General features: G+C 34.8%; 1 protein-coding gene and 1 long non-coding RNA gene across 6 annotated transcripts; one reads left to right on the top strand and one right to left on the bottom strand.

Moving 5' to 3' along the window:
• Positions 1-810: 810 nt before the first annotated feature.
• LOC142539361 (piezo-type mechanosensitive ion channel homolog) lies at positions 811-16,770 on the top strand. 5 transcript variants are annotated; one of them, XR_012818877.1, is made up of 4 exons: positions 811-1,134; positions 1,774-2,227; positions 14,247-14,403; positions 14,747-16,770. XR_012818877.1 is itself a non-coding variant. In XM_075644771.1 (4 exons), exons 1-4 carry the CDS (start codon positions 1,086-1,088, stop codon positions 14,757-14,759), a joined length of 318 nt encoding a protein of 105 aa, XP_075500886.1. In that variant the 5' UTR covers positions 811-1,085; the 3' UTR covers positions 14,760-16,770. The 5 variants fall into 5 exon arrangements, 2 of the variants coding, with proteins under 2 accessions (XP_075500886.1, XP_075500887.1); XM_075644771.1 differs by lacking the exon at positions 1,774-2,227 and adding an exon at positions 1,440-1,538; XM_075644772.1 differs by lacking the exons at positions 14,247-14,403; positions 14,747-16,770 and adding an exon at positions 1,440-1,538 and having other exon boundaries at positions 1,774-2,579.
• On the bottom strand, positions 12,093-14,251 carry LOC142539362 (uncharacterized). Its single transcript, XR_012818880.1, has 2 exons — positions 13,725-14,251; positions 12,093-13,682 (listed from the first exon to the last, which is right to left on the bottom strand). It is a non-coding gene; the product is annotated as an uncharacterized LOC142539362 (long non-coding RNA).
• Positions 16,771-18,981: the final 2,211 nt, after the last annotated feature.

Raw genomic sequence — 18,981 nt, 5'->3', positions numbered from 1 at the left:
ACATGATAAACGAGCCGAGCTCGAGCTTAGTAATTTCAAACCGAGCTCGAACCTGATAATAGAAGCTCGAATCGAGCCTCAAACAATCTTAAACGAGCCAAGCTTAAGCCTGATACTGTTTGATTTGGATCGTTTACATCCCTAGTTGGAAGTAGTAAAAGGATTCATGCATTAGTTTTAATTTGTTTCCCTTGCCAACTTATTGTTGAGCAGCAAAGACGCACATTCTACATAGCAGATGAGCCATAAGTCATTAATTATCAAGAGATCGACAAGAGATTCCGATTGGAAATGCAGCCTAGTTTTGAATTTCACTTTTAAGAAAGACACTAACTTTGACCGATTGTATTCTAATGTATCAAAATTTAGTATTAGCGCAATAAGTTTTGATATTTTGTGTATTTGATTCATTTTTCCCAGAATTTGCAATTATGGAGGAAAACACAGTTTTGATATGTTGCACATTTATTTGAACACCGGTGTTGTGTCCTCACTTATTGGATGTGATGAAATATAAATTTTTTTCAATAAATGAGTATCATCTCATCGATACTCACATAAATGTGCATATTGTGTGTAACATATAATATATATATATATATATATAAAAAACATTTTTGGATCAAAGTTTCCGTATCCGTAGGATAGATTGACAAAATAGTATGTTCGAATCCAACATGAAGCCCAATAAAATTTCTATGGGCTTCGATGATGCTACCGGGCCCAGTTAAAGGCTAGTGCACACGGCCCAGCTCGAACGTTTTATTATCATTTAAAATTTTCCCGTTTGTTCCCAGATTTAAAAAAAAAAGATATTGTCAGATTTGTATTATATGTTTTACCGGATTTTCGCCAACAAATCCGCATTGAATTCTTCGAGGCACAAGGGAATTTTGATTGTTTTCATGAATGCTTTTGACGAGATTATTGAAATTTTTCATGATTTTTTTTTCCTTCTTTTTTAAATCAACGTTTTTCAAATTTTTGGTTTGTTGATGACAAGGGCTTTCTGTATCTTGGAATAAAATATCCCATGTCATAATCTTTCGAACTGTAATGAGATTGGATGGAAGAAAGAGCTGACAATGACAAGAATTCTCCGCGGGTTTGTGTTGCCTCTGCTGCTTTTGACAGGTATGTGATTCGTGCTTTCTTGTCTATATTTTGATTATAAAACGAAAAACACTGTATAGGAATTATGTGAAAATGGAATATAGGTGTCCGTTGGAAGAATGACGCATTAACCTTTCATAAACTTATCTCTCGAACGTCTTGTTTTAATCCAATTCAATAATGTTTTATAAGTTCTATTTCTATGGGTGCTAGAGAATTCAAAGAATTATATGGCTGTAGTTATGTATTTAATAACCGGGTTTTGGATTTTCCATCAAGCTAGTTTTCCAGTAGTCTTGTTTCTTGATCTTGTTCTTCTGTCTCAGAGGTATGCTATTTTGCCGCTGGGTTGCTGAATTGGAGTTTGATTTCCTTCATTCATTTGGTGACTTCTCTGGTTTTACAGTTCAATATTCCCAAAAGAGGTAAGCATTTTTATTTTGAATATTAATATGATTTAGTATTCTTTGCCATGTCATTCTTGTGAGACTAAGGCATGCATGACTTTGTTTAGTCGTACCCCCTATCATTATTTGTAGTATGATTGTATGTTCTGCAGCGAATGTTCAATAATATTAGTGTTAAGTGGCCCCCTCTTTTCACAAATATTAACCTAATTGATGTTTTGTTTCTGCTGCTATTTTTTATGAAATCATGCAGGATTCAGATTCAGGGGAAGGGTTTTATGCTTTTGGTTTGATCTTATGTACTCAGTTCTTGTGATTGTTCTGCAAGTCATTTTTTCCTCATTTTATGGGCTATTCCGAATTGGCAATGGGGCAGCACAGATGCTTGGTGGATAAAACTTTTTGGATTTGTAAGATTTTATATATATGGATTAATGGTAATGGATCGCCCATGAGGGCCGACCCAACCCGAACAATTCAATTGGTAATTTGAATTTATTGCAGGGAGTGGTTATTGTCTAATAACCTCCCTAATCTTCCTACATGATAGATGAGATAATGATCATTATTCAATACAAGAAAAAAGAGTCATGACTTGTCTTTCAAAGACAACAAACAAATATCACAATTGTTTCTGCATTTGGATTGTGAAAATTTGATTCCTTTCCATCTGACCATCCAAGAGTATTGTTATCTCCGGAACAAAGGTTAGTAAATCAACTTCAAAGATCCAAAATCAAAGTATGTATTTATTCGATAATTGTATACGATATTCGAGTTAGATTTCTGTCATTGGTATCAGAGCATGTGTTAGTTGATGTTCTAACTCGAATGCATTTGAGAAGTCTTTTGTTTATGTGGAAAAGTACTGCGTGGTGCAATAAAAATGAAAGAAGACAAATAATAACACTTGACAAATTGTACTCAAAATTTTGTGATGAAACTAATGATTTGCTTTAATAAAATAAATTAGAACAAAAGAATAAGGGGAAACATGATACGTGAAGTATTACAGGAAATTTTTATATTTCCACACGTATTGTTTTCCAAGCGGTGTAATATATATATATTTTTATAAAATGGAATACTTATAATCTTATGTGTGAAGACCCAAAATTTTACTATACAAAGATACAAAGTACCAAATTGTATTTAGTTTTTTATACATTGAAGATGAATTATGTCATGGAGGAGAATAAAATTACATGCAACTTTTGGCATGGAGGGGGAAGGCCTAAAGTCACATTGGTGATATTTAAGTTCACAAACCATGCAACTTTTGATATGAAGTGGGAAGGCCTAAAGTCACACTGGTGATTAATGCCATAAACCATGCAACCTTTGGTATAGAGTAGGAAGGCCTAAAGTCACATTGGTGCCTATAAATAGTGACAAAGGAATGAGTGAAATCACACCAAAACAACATCAAAAGTTCTCTCCAAAAGTTGTAATTTTCGAGTATCAAAAGTTCTGCCCAATTTCAGAAAGTTTTGCTCATTGTTTTACACGTCCAAATCCGATCTCCACCGTTCAGAATATACCTACACGAGTTTGGAGCAACATATCCAAAACATTTTTTCAAGGTGACTGGTTTTTCAGTGTCAAACTCCAACTTGTTCATTCCAAGATTTTTGGAACAATCTTTCAGGTAAGTGGGTTTATATGTTTTAAAGTTATGTATTTTCTAAAATGCGATCGTCTATTGCATGATATGTATATGTATGGATTTCGAAAATCACTAAGATGTTTCCAAAATTGTTTCGCTCCATCCGTTGTTCGCTCCTCCGTTTCGTTCTATGTTGCTGTCATTCTGTTCGAGCCAATTTGTCTCCGAATGATAAGTTATTTGAATCTGATAATGGTGCAGCGGGAAAGCCTGTGAGGGAAAAGGCCCTAGAGGGAGCCCGTCTATGGGAGAAGGCCCCAGAGGGAGCCCAGATGCGGGAAAAGGCCCCAGAGGGTGCCCATTTACAGGAGAAGGCCCCAGAGAGAGCTCAAGATCAAGGATAGCCCATGATCATTATAATCTGTTTGTGTGATAAGTTCAGTTCTGTTCTGTTCTGTTCTGTTCCGTACGTTGTTCGTTCATGCCATCCGCTTCGTTCTGTCTTGGTGTCGCCCTGTTCGAACCAATCTGTCTCTGAATGATAAGTTATAAATATGGATCTGATAATGATGCATCGGGAAAGCCTGTGAGGGAAAAGACCCCAGAGGGAGCCTGTCTATGGGAGAAGGCACCAGAGGGAGCGCCCGGATGCAGAAAAAGTCCTCAGAGAGAGCCCATTTACAGGAGAAGGCCCCAGAGGGAGCCCAAGATCAAGGATAGCCCATGATCATTATAATCTATTTGTCTGATAAGCTCTGATGAGGTCTGTTATGAAATGTTCTGATTCGAAGTTCTGAATTGTTCTATGTCTGATTTCTGTTCATCCAACTATGAAGCTCTGATTTGTTCAATGTTTGACTTCTGTTCATTCAACTGTGATATACTATGCTACGTAAAAAGAAGAATGTTTCAAAAGTATTATGTATCAAATGTTTTTTGGTATTCGATCGCCCCTGCTTACAGAGTGTTTCCCAAAACGCTCACCCCCCTTACGTCCCTCTCCGGATTTGAATGAAGAACATGTAGAACATAAGGAGCAGGAGCAGTTCTGGGGCTGGTAAAGAATTAGAAGGAATGAATTGAAGTTTTGGATGTTCAAGATCATTAGTGTTCCTTTGTCTTTCTTAGTAATGTTTGTACTTTTCGCTTCCGCAACCTCTGTATTTTTCTTTTCATGTAAAGACAATGGAATTTTATGAAATAGACTGGTATTTGGCTATTTGCTACGAGGCTTATTGTTATTTGATTAACAATATCGGATGTCACCGACGTCTCGGTCTCGAGGCGTGACACTATGTTTCATATTTATGAAAATGATGGGTCCAATAAATATGAAAATGATCACATGAAATAAATAAAGAGGCACAATAGCCATAAATATGGTTCACCGTTTTTTTTCTTCCTTCTTAAAATTCCGAAGGAATTGAAATATATTGTATTGGAATTTTTTGTGTGGCTATACTTAATCTATAATGAGAGTTTTATGTGTTTTACTACAAATATATATATATATATATATATATATATATATATATATATATACATAGTCCAATATATATATTCCAATAATATTGAGAATGAGAGATTGTTATGATGTATGAAAATTTTTCATCTTGAATATTAAATATTAAGGTTGGTTTTTGTGTCCAATCTAATATTTTCTCTCATCTTAAAGATATGACAAGAATTAAACATACTCTTGGTATCCTCCGGGGAGCAGCTAAAGTTCAAAGAGCTCTGGAACGAATAACAAAGTTTCACATTTTTAAGCATTATAAAATGAATCCCACACACACCTTACCTCAACATATTAAAGTTTGGGATAGCAAACGTTTATATCTTATGCATTTGGATCATCATTTTGAACATGATGTAATAGTTGGACTATTAAGAGATTCTCTAACTGGACGTTGGAATAGCATAATCGATGATATACTTAACAAAAGGGGATTAATGATCTACCTTGATGAGTTGAAGTCATCATTGATTAAGAGATGGGGAAAGATGTTGAACTTGAGATGAAGAAGACATTATCTTTACAGATAAATTCTGGAGTTCGTCTTTTGAAGTTCGTTCAATCAGATAGTCTCTCGAAGGGAATGACCAAAATAATAACCCTAGAAAGATGACATGTTATTATGTATGTTCATTGATGTTTTTATATGAATATGTTATGTGACATATGTAATATAGTGTGTGATTTTTTTTATGTTTAAATAAAAGCATGTATTGTAAACTTTGATGTTAGGTTATTACAATAAATATTTGTCTACATAATTTTATTTGGAATTTATTGAGATATTTTAAATTGAGTGGGAGTTTTTTTTATGTTTGAATATTTTGAGTATTTCTCACCTAAAATCAATTGAAATTTTATTTGTCACTTTGAAATTAAATTTATGATGATGCAACATTAAGATTGTAGATGATGAATGGGAACCTAATGAACTTTCGAGTCTATGCTTACGTTTAATTATTATAGATGTTAATTTAAAGTATAAAAGAGAAGTGTATATTTAATGAGCATTAACATGTGTTATCACCTCTAAAATAAGCAGACCATGACATCAAAATCTATCATTGCTGATATCAACAAGTGTGACAAACTGAATGGTGACAACTATGATATGCCTTAGAGGGTATCAACCAGATCATGCAGGATCCTGGTGTGGGTAACACTGCTCAGCAGAGGAGAGATCAAGAAGCTTAACATGCATGGAAAATGAAAGATTCCACTGCTCGTGCTATACTGGTTAGTTCAGTGATTGATGATCTTATCAATGAATGTTAGCAGCATCTCACTGCTCATGACATTTGGGTGTACCTGACGGAGAAATATGGAGGTACTACTGTCATTCGTTGTATGCAATTGACCATCAAGTTTGACAGTTACAAGAAACAAGCTGATCACAACATCAAACAACATTTGAGAATTATATTAAACATGATACGTGAATTGACTTCAGCCGGTCATATACTTTCTGATGAGCAACATGTTCAAGCTTTGATCCGAGCTCTTTCTGAAAAGTGGGAGCATCTGAAAATCAATATGACTCAAAATGATAGCATTAAGACTTTCTCTGATGCTGCTCGCTATGTTGAACTTGAGGATGAGCGGCTTGGTGCTGCTAAGTCCATGACAAGTGCTTTTGTGGCTGAATCTAGTTCCAAGAAGCTTTGGGCTTTAAACGCTTTAAGAACCGGAAGAAAAACAGGAAAAAGAAAAATGTTGTGGAAGGGTCCAAGAAGAACAACTTCAAGCCAAACCAAAAGAATAAACGTAAGAGGTTTGGGAAAAAGAAAGATAAAAGCAAAATGAAGTGCTACAATTGCCAAGCATTTGATCATTTCGCTCGTGAGTACCCTGAGCCTAAAAAGGTAGCACTTAATAACGCTTTTGTGAGTATTATGTGTCTCTAGTACTTTTTTATTAACTGAATCTTATCCTGTGTGGATTGTAGACTTAGGAGCAACAAACCATGTAACTAGAGATCGTGAAGCGTTTGTTGATTTTGTCGAGTTCCTTGCAGCACAAGATGGATATATGTAAGAAATAATGTTAAAGTTGAAGTCAAAGGCATCGGTACTTGCAAACTAGAGTTGCATGATGGCCAAACTCTTATCTTACATGATGTCCTATATGCACCAGAGATTCGACGAAATCTAGTATCTGTTGTTGTTCTTCTAGGACTAGGATTCAGTTTGAACTTTAGTAGTAATCTTGTTCATATCTACTATGGTAATATGTATTATGGTTGTTGATATCTTAGGAATGGTTTTATCGTGTTGAATTGTGACAGACAAATGTTTAACTATTATGTTGATCGTTGTGTTTCGTTAAATGTTTGTTCATCTACTAAAACAAATGTGGATGCTTACACTTGGCATGTTAGACTAGGTCACATTCGGAAAGACAAGAAGGACCGACTAATCAAAGCAGAACTTTTAGGTTTTCTGTCTAAACTTGATTTGTTGGTTTGTGAACAATGTCTTACTGGTAAAATGACACGAAAACCATTTGGAAAAGCAATTAAGGCATAATTTCCATTGCAATTGTTTCATTCAGACATATGTGGTCCAATGAATGTGAAGGCTAGATATGGAGCTTCTCACTTCATTATATTTATAGATGATTTCACTCGTTATGGTCATGTCTATTTGATTTCATATAAATATGAAGCATTGGAATGTTTTAGACGTTATGCAAATGAAGTAGAAAATCAAATGGATAAGACAATAAAGGCCTTGAGAACTGACAGAGGTTGTTTGATGTTGGGATCATCTTGTTTCTTTTAAGTGTCAAACTTGATGGTCAATTGCCTCAGACGAGTGACAGCAGTACCTCCATATTTTTCCCTTAGGTACACCCAAATGTCATGAGCAGTGAGATGCTGCTAACATTCATGGATGAGATCATCAACCACTGATCTAACCAGTATAGCACGAGCAGTTAAATCTTTCTTTTTCCATGCCTGGTAATCTTCTTGATCTCTCCTCTGCTGAGCAGTGTTACCCACACCAATATCCTGCATGATCTGGTTGATACCTCTAAGACATCTTGCTCATTGAGCACATACCCAATCTTATGGCGCCAAGTATCATAATTGTCACCATTCAGTTTGTCACCTTTGTTGAGATCAGCAATGATAGATTTTGATGTCATGATCTGTTTATTTTAGAGGTGATAAGACATGTTAATACTCATTATATGTACACTTCTCTTTTATACTTTAAATTAACATCGATAATGCTTAAACATAAGTGATAGACTCGAAAGATCACTAGGTTCTCAGTCATCATCTACAATCTTAATGTTGTATCATCATAAATTTAATTTCAAAATAACAAATAAAATTTCAATTGATTTTAGGTGAGAAATACTCAAAATCTTCCAACCTAGACAAATATTTATTGTAATAAACTAACAACAAAGTTTACAATATATGCTTTTATTTAAAAATAAAAAAAATCACACATTATATTACATATGTCACATAACATATTCATATAAAAACATCGAAATGAACATACATAATAACATGTCATCTTTCTAAGGAAAAAACTAATTTACTTTTATTGCACACGTGGGTTATCATTTTGGTCATTCCCTTCGAGAGCCTATCTGATGGAGCGAACTTCAAAAGACGAATTCTAGAATTTATCTGTAAAGATAATGTCTTCTTCATCTCAAGTTCAACCTCTTTCCCGATCTCTTAATCAATGATGACTTCAACTCATCAAGGTAGATCATTAATCCCCTTTGATTAAGTATATCATCGATTATGTTATTCCAATGTCCAGTTAGAGAATCTCTTAATAGTCCAACTATTACATCATGTTTAAAATGATGATCCAAATGCATAAGATATAAACGTTTGTTATCCCAAACTTTAATATGTTGAGGCAAGGTGTGTGTGAGATTCATTTTATAATGCTTAAACATGTGAAACTTTGTTATTCGTTCTAGAGCTCTTTGAACTTTAGCTGCTCCCCGGAGGATACCAAGAGTATGTTTAATTCTTGCCATATCTTTAAGATGAGAGAAAATATTAGATTGGACACAAAAACCAACCTTAATATTTAATATTCAAGATGAAAAATTTTCATACATCATAACAATCTCTCATTCTCAATATTATTGGCAAATATATATATATATATATATATATATATATATATAAATATGTAGTAAAACACATAAAACTCTCATTATAGATAAAGTATTTCCGCACAATATATTTCAATTCCTTCGGAATTTTAAGAAGGAAAAAAAAAAGAGATGGATATATGTAGGAAATAATGCTAAAGTTGAAGTCAAAGGCATCAATACTTGCAAACTAGAGTTGCATGATGGCCGGACTCTTATCTTACATGATGTTCTCAATGCACCAGAGATTCGACGAAATCTAGTATCTGTTGTTGTTCTTCTAGGACTAGGATTCGGTTTGAACTTTAGTAGTAATTTTGTTCGTATCTACTATGGTAATATGTATTATGGTTGTGGATATCTTAGGAATGGTTTTATCGTGTTGGATTGTGATAGACAAATGTTTAACTATTATGTTGATCGTTGTGTTTCGTTAAATGTTTGTTCATTTAGTAATGCAAATGTGGATGCTTACACTTGGCATGCTAGACTAGGTCACATTGGGAAAGACAGGATGAATCGACTAATCAAAGCAGAACTTTTAGGTTCTCTGTCTAAACTTGATTTATTGGATTGTGAACACTGTCTTGCTGGTAAAATAACACAAAAACCATTTGAAAAAGCAATTAAGGCAGAATTTCCATTGCAATTGATTCATTCAGACATATGTGATCCAATGAATGTGAAGGCTAGACATGAAGCTTCTTACTTCATTACATTTATAGATGATTTCCCTCGTTATGGTTATGTCTATTTGATTTCACATAAATATGAAGCATTGGAATGTTTTAGACATTATGCAAATGAAGTAGAAAATCAAATGGATGAGACAATAAAGGCCTTGAGAACTGACAGAGGCTGTGAATATCTGTCTGATCAATTCAAGGATCTATGTAATGAAAATGGCATAATTAGACGATTGATCATTCCTTACACACCTCAGCAAAATGGTGTTGCCTAAACAAGGAATAGAACATTGTTAGACATGACAAGGTCCATGATGGCGCAAGCTAATTTGCCTATTTCCTTTTGGGGAGATACTTTATTAACTGCGGCCTATATTCTAAACAAGGTGCCTTTAAAGTCAGTTCTTTCCACGCCATATGAACTATGGACTGGTAGAAAACCAAACCTAAGTAACCTTATACCTTGGGGATCAGCTGCATATATTTATGACTCTACAAGTAAATATGGAAAGTTCGGTCCTTGAGGATAGAAATGTATTTTCTTTAGATACTCTGGACATTCTAAGGGTTACGTGTTCATTAGTGAACAAGACGATGGAAGCATTACTGAGATTGAATCAAGAAATGTAAAATTTCTGGAGTATGAATTTCGTGAAATAAAAGTGTATGAACCCTTATTTGAGTTGTCCAATTCAGAAAATGAGTTGTTGCCAAATGAATAATCAAAAGCTCAAACAGATGAGTTATTGTTTGATTCCAACTAGAGAAATCCTTATAACAATGATTCATCTGATCCGAGTAGGATTAATTCCAATGGGAACAATCATGATCACAATGGTTCATGTGATTCTAGTGGGAGCAATCCTGATCATTTTGATTTATCTGATCCCCAACTTCGAAATAGTAATAGGAGAGGTATGCCCAAACGTCACTATGAGATTGAATGGCATGCTTATGTCATATCTTTAGTAGATGATAAAGAGCCTAAGAACGTAGATGAGGTTCTATCATGTGTTTCAAGGGACAAATGGATGAATGCAATGGAAGAAAAAATGGATTCAATAAAATCAAACCAAGTTTGGGAACTAGTTGAACTTCCAAAGAGACGTAAAACTATTGGAAAAAAATGGGTTCTCATATTAAGCGAAATTCTGATGGAACTATAGATAGGTATAAGGCTCGACTAGTGGCAAAATGTTACACTCAGCAAGAGGGTATTGATTACGAAGAAACCTTTTCACCAGTAGTAAGATTTACTTCTATTCATTTATTATTGGACATAGTTGCTACTTTGGATTTAGAATTATATCAAATGGATGTTAAGACTGCTTTCCTCAAGTTCTACTTTGCTCAATGGAGAACTTGAGGAAGAAATCTACATGGAACAACCAATAGGTTTCGTTGTTAAAGGTCAAGAAAATAAAGTTTGTAAATTGAATATATCAATTTATGGCCTTAAGCAGTCTTCTAGAAAATTGTATTTGAGATTTTGCGGAGCAATAATCTCATATGACTTCATTATGATAGATGAAGACCATTGTGTTTATGTGAAAAGATCCAATAAAAAGTTTGTAATTCTATGTCTTTATGTCAATGACATATTGTTAGTTGGAAATGATAAGGAGTATATAGAAACCATTAAGAAGTGGTTGTTCTCAAATTTTGAAATGAAGGATATGGGTGAGGCAGATTACATTCTAGGTGTTAATACTCCTGTGGCCAAAGGTGAAAGCTTAAGTCGTGAAATGTGCCCAAACACTTTTGAAGAAATCCATGAGATGTCTAAAGTACCATATTCTAGTGCAGTTGGGAGTTTGATGTATGCAATGATTTGTACACGTCCTGATATTTGTTATGCCGTGGGTCTGGTCAGCAGGTATCAATCTAATCCAGGAAGAAGACACTGAAGTGCAGTTAAAAGGATTCTAAGATACCTAAAAGGCATTACGAATTACTTCTTTTGTTATCAAGGAAAAGATTTAACACTGGAAGGATACACAGATGCTGATTGGAGTGGTGATTTAGATAAGGATAAATCAATTTCTGGTTATGCTTTCTTGATAAATAATGGATGCATATCTTGGAGAAGCAAGAAACAAACTTGTGTATCACTATCCACAATGGAAGCATAATTTGTAGCGTGTGCTTCTGAAGTACAAGAAAGTGTTTGGTTGAAGAGATTCCTATGTCATTTGGGTATCGTAAAGTGGGAGCTTTAACGATTTATTGTGATAGTCAATCAACAATTGCTTACACAAAAGACCCCAAATACCATGGAAAAACCAAACATATTGACACGAAGTACAACTTTATCAGAGATATAGTTGAATAGAAAGAAGTGATTTTGAAATACATTCTTACATGCATGATGGTGGCTGATCCGTTTACTAAGCCAATACCAAGAGACATATTTATAGATCATATTAGATCTCTTGGACTACGTAGATATGATTGTAACTAAACACATGTATTTAAGAAATTGTGCTCATTATTATAATGATGTTTTCATTATGTGTAATGTGTACACTTTATGAATTACTAATTTGAAAATTGTAGATATGTTTGACAAGTTGAGATTTGCTTTCTTACACGAGCAATCACCTCTGGTGCTGAGAAACTTGTAGAGATGAGACAATATTGGTTTTGTTGAGAACAAATCAATACATATTCATTTTTTATTGTAATTGGAATGGATTTTCCCACAATCCATTTAACTTGTCTTATAGCCAGATTAGAGTTTTTTTTCTTTTGGTGTTGGAGGATAAACAAAGTGAAAACTCAAGTTAAGTGTTGAGACACACTTGAACTAAGATCTGTACAGTGTAAACAATATTTTTGACGTACGCTTCCAAAGAGGAAGAAACACATTGTAGCATGTGCTTCATACCGCGTGTGCTGGAGTGACCATTTGGATAATGATTAGTTAAGTCCCAGATCATTGTGTGAGATCCATTGATTTATATATAAACATTATATTATACCCTTAAGACTTTCAACAGTCTCTTTAATTTTATTTTAGTGATGCTACTTTAGCATGATACCAATAGCTACAGATGATTCGGTAATGCGGTACATGTCTAAGAAAGCTGTTAAGATAAAGATTGAAAGATTCTAGGGGAAAGGAAGATTTATTTTTAACACTTATTTTGTATGCACAAGCCGGCTAATTATGTTTAACTTAGTTGTTAGAACATAATTGTGAATACATACTGATATAAATAGTTTTGAATCAAGTATGCTCTTTTAATTTTATTTTGGGATAAAAAATACGTTGATTAGTGTAATAAAATAAATCTGAGGTATAACGAGTAAAATGTCCTCATAAATATGTTTTGAATTGAGCTGCTATATATCCTCAACCGGTGTATATCTCTTAGCTCTTATTTAATATGCTTGCTGATCACACGATCCATTTGCTTGTATGAAATTGGTGATATATGATTGTGATAAATCTAAGCAAGATGTCTAGCCCTCATGTGCGAGTGAGATCTGTAAAAATTTATATATATGGGTTAATGGTCATGGGTCGTCCATGAGGACCCGACCCGACCCGACCCGACCCCAACAATTCAAATTAGTAATTTGAATTTATTGGAGGGAGTGGTTATTATCTAATGATCATTATTCAATACAAGAAAAGAGGGTCGTGACTTGTCTTTCAAAGACAACAACCAAATATCAAAATTGTTTATGCATTTGGATTGTGAAAATTTGATTCATTTCCATCCGTGATCGGTATCGGACCATCCAAGAGCATTGTTATATCCGGAACAAAAGTTCGTAAATCAATTACAAAATATCCTAAATCAAAGTATGAATTTATTCGATAATCGTATACGATATTCGAGTTAGATTTCCGTCAGGATTTATGAAGTAAGATATGCTTATTTTGCTTTTTAATATCTTGAGTTCCAATATTGAATGCGCTATATGTGATAGTTTTGCTTTCTGATTTATCATCATAGAAAGATATTGCACGGATAACTATTTATCATGTTAATGGCTTTTAGGTTTCAATCTTGGAGAACTACGACAGTAATTTATTTTCTGATTGTGGAATTACTGGTGGGACTTGTTGCTTTTATTGAGATTCACAGGAACAAAGTTTGCTTGGTAGCATCTCCATTTTCATGTTGTGGTTATCTTTCATTATTTATTAACTATTTATTAATTATAAAAAAGTGTTGCTTATCTTTACTTATGAATTCAATTTTAAAGGCTAGCTTGCATGCGTTGAGATGGAAATGTAAGTCATCAGAGGAGACATATCAATCTAAAGTTCTCACAATTTACAAATAATATTTCATCATGAATGCATGCATAATGAGTAATGTATGTTGAGAAAATGGTGTTTTTTTATATTTATTTCAGGGTGTGTGAAGGAGGATTTAGATGAAAAATAAGAACACCTTTGGAATTAATTGTCTAGGATATATGCAAAAGAAGCTCCCTCTCTCTCTCTCTCCCTCTCTCTCTCTCTCAACAAAAGCACGCTCTCTCCAGACAAGAATTCGAAATTGACTTGATATTTTTCACCAATGTACAATGATGAGTCTGGTACTGGGGCATATTAATTCAACTCATGCCTAGATTATGGGAAGTCAATTTTACTTTTTCAGCTCCCTGACAATGATCTCTCTAAAAATTTAGTTTTTACATTTTACTATTGTAATTTGCAGCAATCACAGTTTCATTATATATATTTTTCTCTCTGCGAGAAAAATTAGATTCTATATGTTTCCAGAGATTCGGGTCATATTTGACAGTTATTTTGTTCCAAAACGAAGGTTATCGTCTTAGGCTTGCTTCCTGCTTAGCAGTGCCTGCTGTGCAGTTGGTTGGGGGGATTAGCAATCCTTCCTGGATTTCTTTACCAATTTTCCTTTTCAGCTGTGTTGGACTCATTGAATGGTCTCTAACGAGCAACTTTTTAGGCCTTTTCAGGTAATTCTTCCTTTGCTGTGTTGTTAGTTTTGTTATCTTTCTGTGAGCGTATCTGCCAGAGTGCTCAAAAAGTAGTTTTATGACACATTTTAATTATCTTGGCCACATGCTCTTTCGTGCTTTTGCCTTTTTTGTACGAATTGCGACGTGTCCTTCATATGCACGGCATTACTGGCTGAAGGTGAGTTCTTCGAGTTTCTTGTTACAATTGCTCTTAGTACTTTTTTAAATTGAATACGTGAATCTTTGACAACTGTATTCAGTGTATTCGTTTGTCTGGCGAATCATTTTCCATTCACAAGATCGGGATTGCTTTAAAAGGCGATGTTTTCTGCGTTTTCAGTTGGAAGACATAAATACAAACTTGTACCTTGTAAAGTGCGATAATGTTCTGAACATAGCTAAAGCACAAACAAGGAGAAGCAAACCAAAATGACCAAGATTTGGTGTGGCCTATGTCTGTTCTTCATATTAATATGCGTTATTTCGGCCCCCATGCTGGTATGTAGCTTGTGGCTCAACTCCGCAAAAGAGTATATTTTCTCTTCTTTTTGAAAAGATACTGATGTGAATCATAGTAAAAAAAAAACATTTTATTTGGTGATTGTTGTAGCATTTTTTTCTTTTAGTGCTTGTTTTGTTCAATGGTATCTGAGCATTGGTATTACTCATTGATTTTATAAATTCAATTGCTTGCTGAGAATCTCCTGAAATTATCATGTTCTAAAACTTGCAATTGTTAGAAATCACTCAACCATCAGCCATAGTCAAGTGTTGTATTGGAACATAGCGATCCTGCAAAAGCTTCCTGAAAAGATACATTTTTTTATGAAATCAAACATGACAAGGAATATACCAAGGATTATTATTTCCAATGGAAGCTGATTGTTCTCTTACAGATATACAGTAATGGTAATCCGACAAACATAGCAAATCCTATAAATGATGTAAGTTTTCAGTTGGATATCAAGACAGTCAGTGGAAAGTTGACTTTGTACCAGACAACTCTTTGTAAGAAACTTTCATGGGATGATTTCAATGTAAATGTTGATGTGGATCCTGAAGGATATATGAGCTCATACAATGTTAATGACATCCAAGTCGTTTGTTGTCAAGATGATGCAAGTACTATGTGGCTTGTCCCTGATGTGGTTCAGAAGCAGTTTATCCGTTCTCTTAAGCAGTTTATCGTTCTCTTAACAGCAGTAGCATGGATATAAAATTTTCTTGGGTTCTTACAAGGGACCGGCCAAAAGGAAAGGAAACTGTAAAATATGAAAGAAGCATTGATCCATCAGATCTTCCCAAATCATCAGAAGTTGAGAGGGTTTTTAGGGTTTGTATCATTTATCCAAGATATTTTCAGGTTACCGGGTCTGGAGAAGTTAGACCTTTTGAGCAGGAGGTATGCTTTTGAGCCCTCCCTCACTCCATTCCCTTTTTTCACACACACACACACACAATCTCACCTATTGGCATTATGATGGTAAAGAAAAGATGGAGTCAAATAAAGTAAATTTCTAAACTAGTTATAGTTTTGATATCTGCTAATTGTTTCAAACGACTTTCACAGAGATTTAGTTTGAACGGTTTTATAACCTAATAGTGTTCTATGACAAGTCTTCATATGTCAAGTTTTTTATTCATGGAAAGACACCATCAATATAAAAGAAAATTTTGGCAATAGCTTGAAGACCCCTCCAAGTCCTTAGTTGATTATAGGATCAATAGAGCGAAATGCACAAGAGTGATGCATCACAGATACAAATTGGTGGGAGAGGGGAATGTAGGACTTTGTTGGCATTATTTGCATCGCACTTCCACATCCCTTATGTAGAGGGCTTTATCTTGCTTGGATACCGGAGGCATGTGACGGTGGAGCCAGAAATGGAAAAGCAAGCATAGTTGCCCATCAAAGGAATAAATCTCCAACTTCTATGTTTGATTTTTAAAATTAAAGATTATCCTCTTAATATACATCAAGTTCTCGTCCTTCATCATGGGAATTCTGGGTGGTGGTCTTTCCATGACATAAATTCTTTCGACAAAAATAATTGGTGTGGAGGCTTATCAGGACCCATGGCTGTCATTGTTTCAGAAGAAACCCCACTTAAGACTTATCACATCTCTTTTTGTCTTATACAAATGTGGGCTGAATTTTAATTGAATCCTGACAGATAGAATGATTCATCCGTTATATTATACCAGTTGGATTTCTTGATGAAACACTCGGTAAATTCAGTATATGGGGTCTCTATGTGACATTTGTACTTGCAGTTGGACGGTTTATTAGAATGCAGTGTTCCGACTTACGGATGAGAATACCATACGAGAATCTTCCTTCATGTGACAGGTACACAAAGATGTGTTGAAGAACCCAAAATCTTACCCTTTATCTTGTTAATGATAGTATTAAATGAACTGGTTAATCACCTAGACTCATTGGATTGAAATGATCAAATAATGCTCTCTTGTTTATCGTTGATCTCATTTATTTTTGAAAGATTCGTCTATTTTTAGGCCATGGAGATGCGTTGTCTTAACTTCACAACTTGTCGACCCGAGTTTTCATAAAAATCAAACCAGACACAGTATTGCACTGAGTAGTTCTGACGTTTCCTTCTGGTTGATAGCCATCTGTGAGGATATATATGCCGCGAGAGCAGAAGGTGAACTTGGAGTTGAAGAGGTGCCATACTGGACATTAGTTAAAATTTACAGGTCACCTCACATGTTGCTAGAGTATGCCAATCCTGACTAATTCTTTGAGTTGATGACCATGCTCAACTACACCAATCCCGAGTAGTTCTTTGAGTTGATGACCATGATACCGTTCCAGTCAAATTGTCAATGGTAGGATCATTTAAAGTCATAGAAGACGAAGCCATACTACAACCAATACTTGTAAATTTAGTTAGCATTACTAAGCCTCCTAATCCTTATTTTCTTGAAGCACATTGTGAAATGTGAATGTTGTGTGTAGCTGCATTAAAGGGTTGTTAACATAACTGATACTTGTAAATTTAGTTATCATCACTAGACCTCCTAATTCTTATTTTCCTGAAGGGCGTTGTGAAATGTGACCAGTCTATATATAGCTTGAAGGAAAATTATCATATTTATCCTATAAATTGTCATGTTTTGTATTTCCATCCTCCTTATTTACATTTCTCATCATTATGATTCGAAAACAGGAAAATAGAAAATAATTATTTAATGCTAACAGTTGTTCTCGTGAAACTAATTTCCATAAATATATTATCATGCCAATTATAGAAGCCAATATGTAAGAAAAGTTAGAAAAATGATGCAACTAAATCTTTATTTGTATGATTCCATTAACATGATACAAGCAGCTAACAAACGAGGTAAGCAGAGCAACCAAACATATATATGGATAGAGTGATCGCATGCATAGATCCTCTAAGTATCATCTCCTCCCTCTCGATAGCCTATCCTTCCTTACGATTTCATCATTTCTAAACCTTGTCTTGCCACCCTTCCAATGGCTGCAAATTTTTTTTTTCTAATTTTCCAATTAACCGCGGTAGGATGATCTTTTGGATCTTCTCTCCGTTGCTTGGGCGCCTCCTGATTCTCCTCCTCTTCCACCATCCCACCACCCTAAAAGTCTAGATATCCCTCCGGCATGTTAGGTAAAAGTGGGGCCAGCGCTGAATAAAAAATTCAGAAAATCATATCCCACAACGGAAAACTTATAAAACTGAATGAAGGAATTAGTTATAAATAGATCTCAATTCCTTCAGTTATTGTATCTCAAAATCAAAAGCTTTTCAGCTTAGATAAAAAGAGAGTGCATAGAAAAAAGAGAATATTTTTTTCTTGAGTGCAGGAATTCTTTTGTGTGAGTTAGAGAAATTATTTTCTCGGTATACTTGGGGTTTGGGAGTGAGAAATATTGAGTGTATTGGTGTATACACTTGTTGTAATATTTCTTCCAGTTATAAAAGTTGCAGTGCTCTGTGGACGTAGCCTATATTGGGTGAACCACGTAAATCTTTGTGTTTTTGTTGGTTATGTTATTCTGCAATTTTTGGGTATTATATTATCATCGTGGTCGGCATCGCTTCGGAATAATTTCCCAACAACTGGTATCAGAGCTTTGTTGTGAAAATTCTTAAAAATTCTGAGTATGCTCTGTGGTTGCAGCTCTGTCTGATCTTCCACATCAGAAAAGATTTTTTAGATTTTTTGCTAAGACTAAAGAAGTTATGGCCGGAGATGATGGATCGGGACCGGGAATCAACAAGTTCGACGGAACAGATTTTTCGTTCTGACGGTTCCAGATAAGAGATTATCTGTACAGTAAGAAGCTGCATCAATCTCTATCAGGAAAGAAACCGGAAAAGATGGAGGATGATGATTGGGAGCTCCTTGGCCGACAAGTGTTAGGTGTGATACGATTGACCCTAACAAAGAATGTGGCACATAACGTGGCGAAGGCAAAAACCACAGAAGAGATGCTGTCCATTTTATCGGACATGTACGAGAAGCCATCAACAAACAACAAAGTACATCTCATGAAAAAGTTATTCAACTTGAAAATGGGTGAAGGTG

This window comes from Primulina tabacum, chromosome 3, assembly GCF_025594145.1.
Source record: "Primulina tabacum isolate GXHZ01 chromosome 3, ASM2559414v2, whole genome shotgun sequence".
NCBI lineage: Eukaryota > Viridiplantae > Streptophyta > Magnoliopsida > Lamiales > Gesneriaceae > Primulina > Primulina tabacum.
This window is presented reverse-complemented; position numbering and strand designations above follow the sequence as displayed.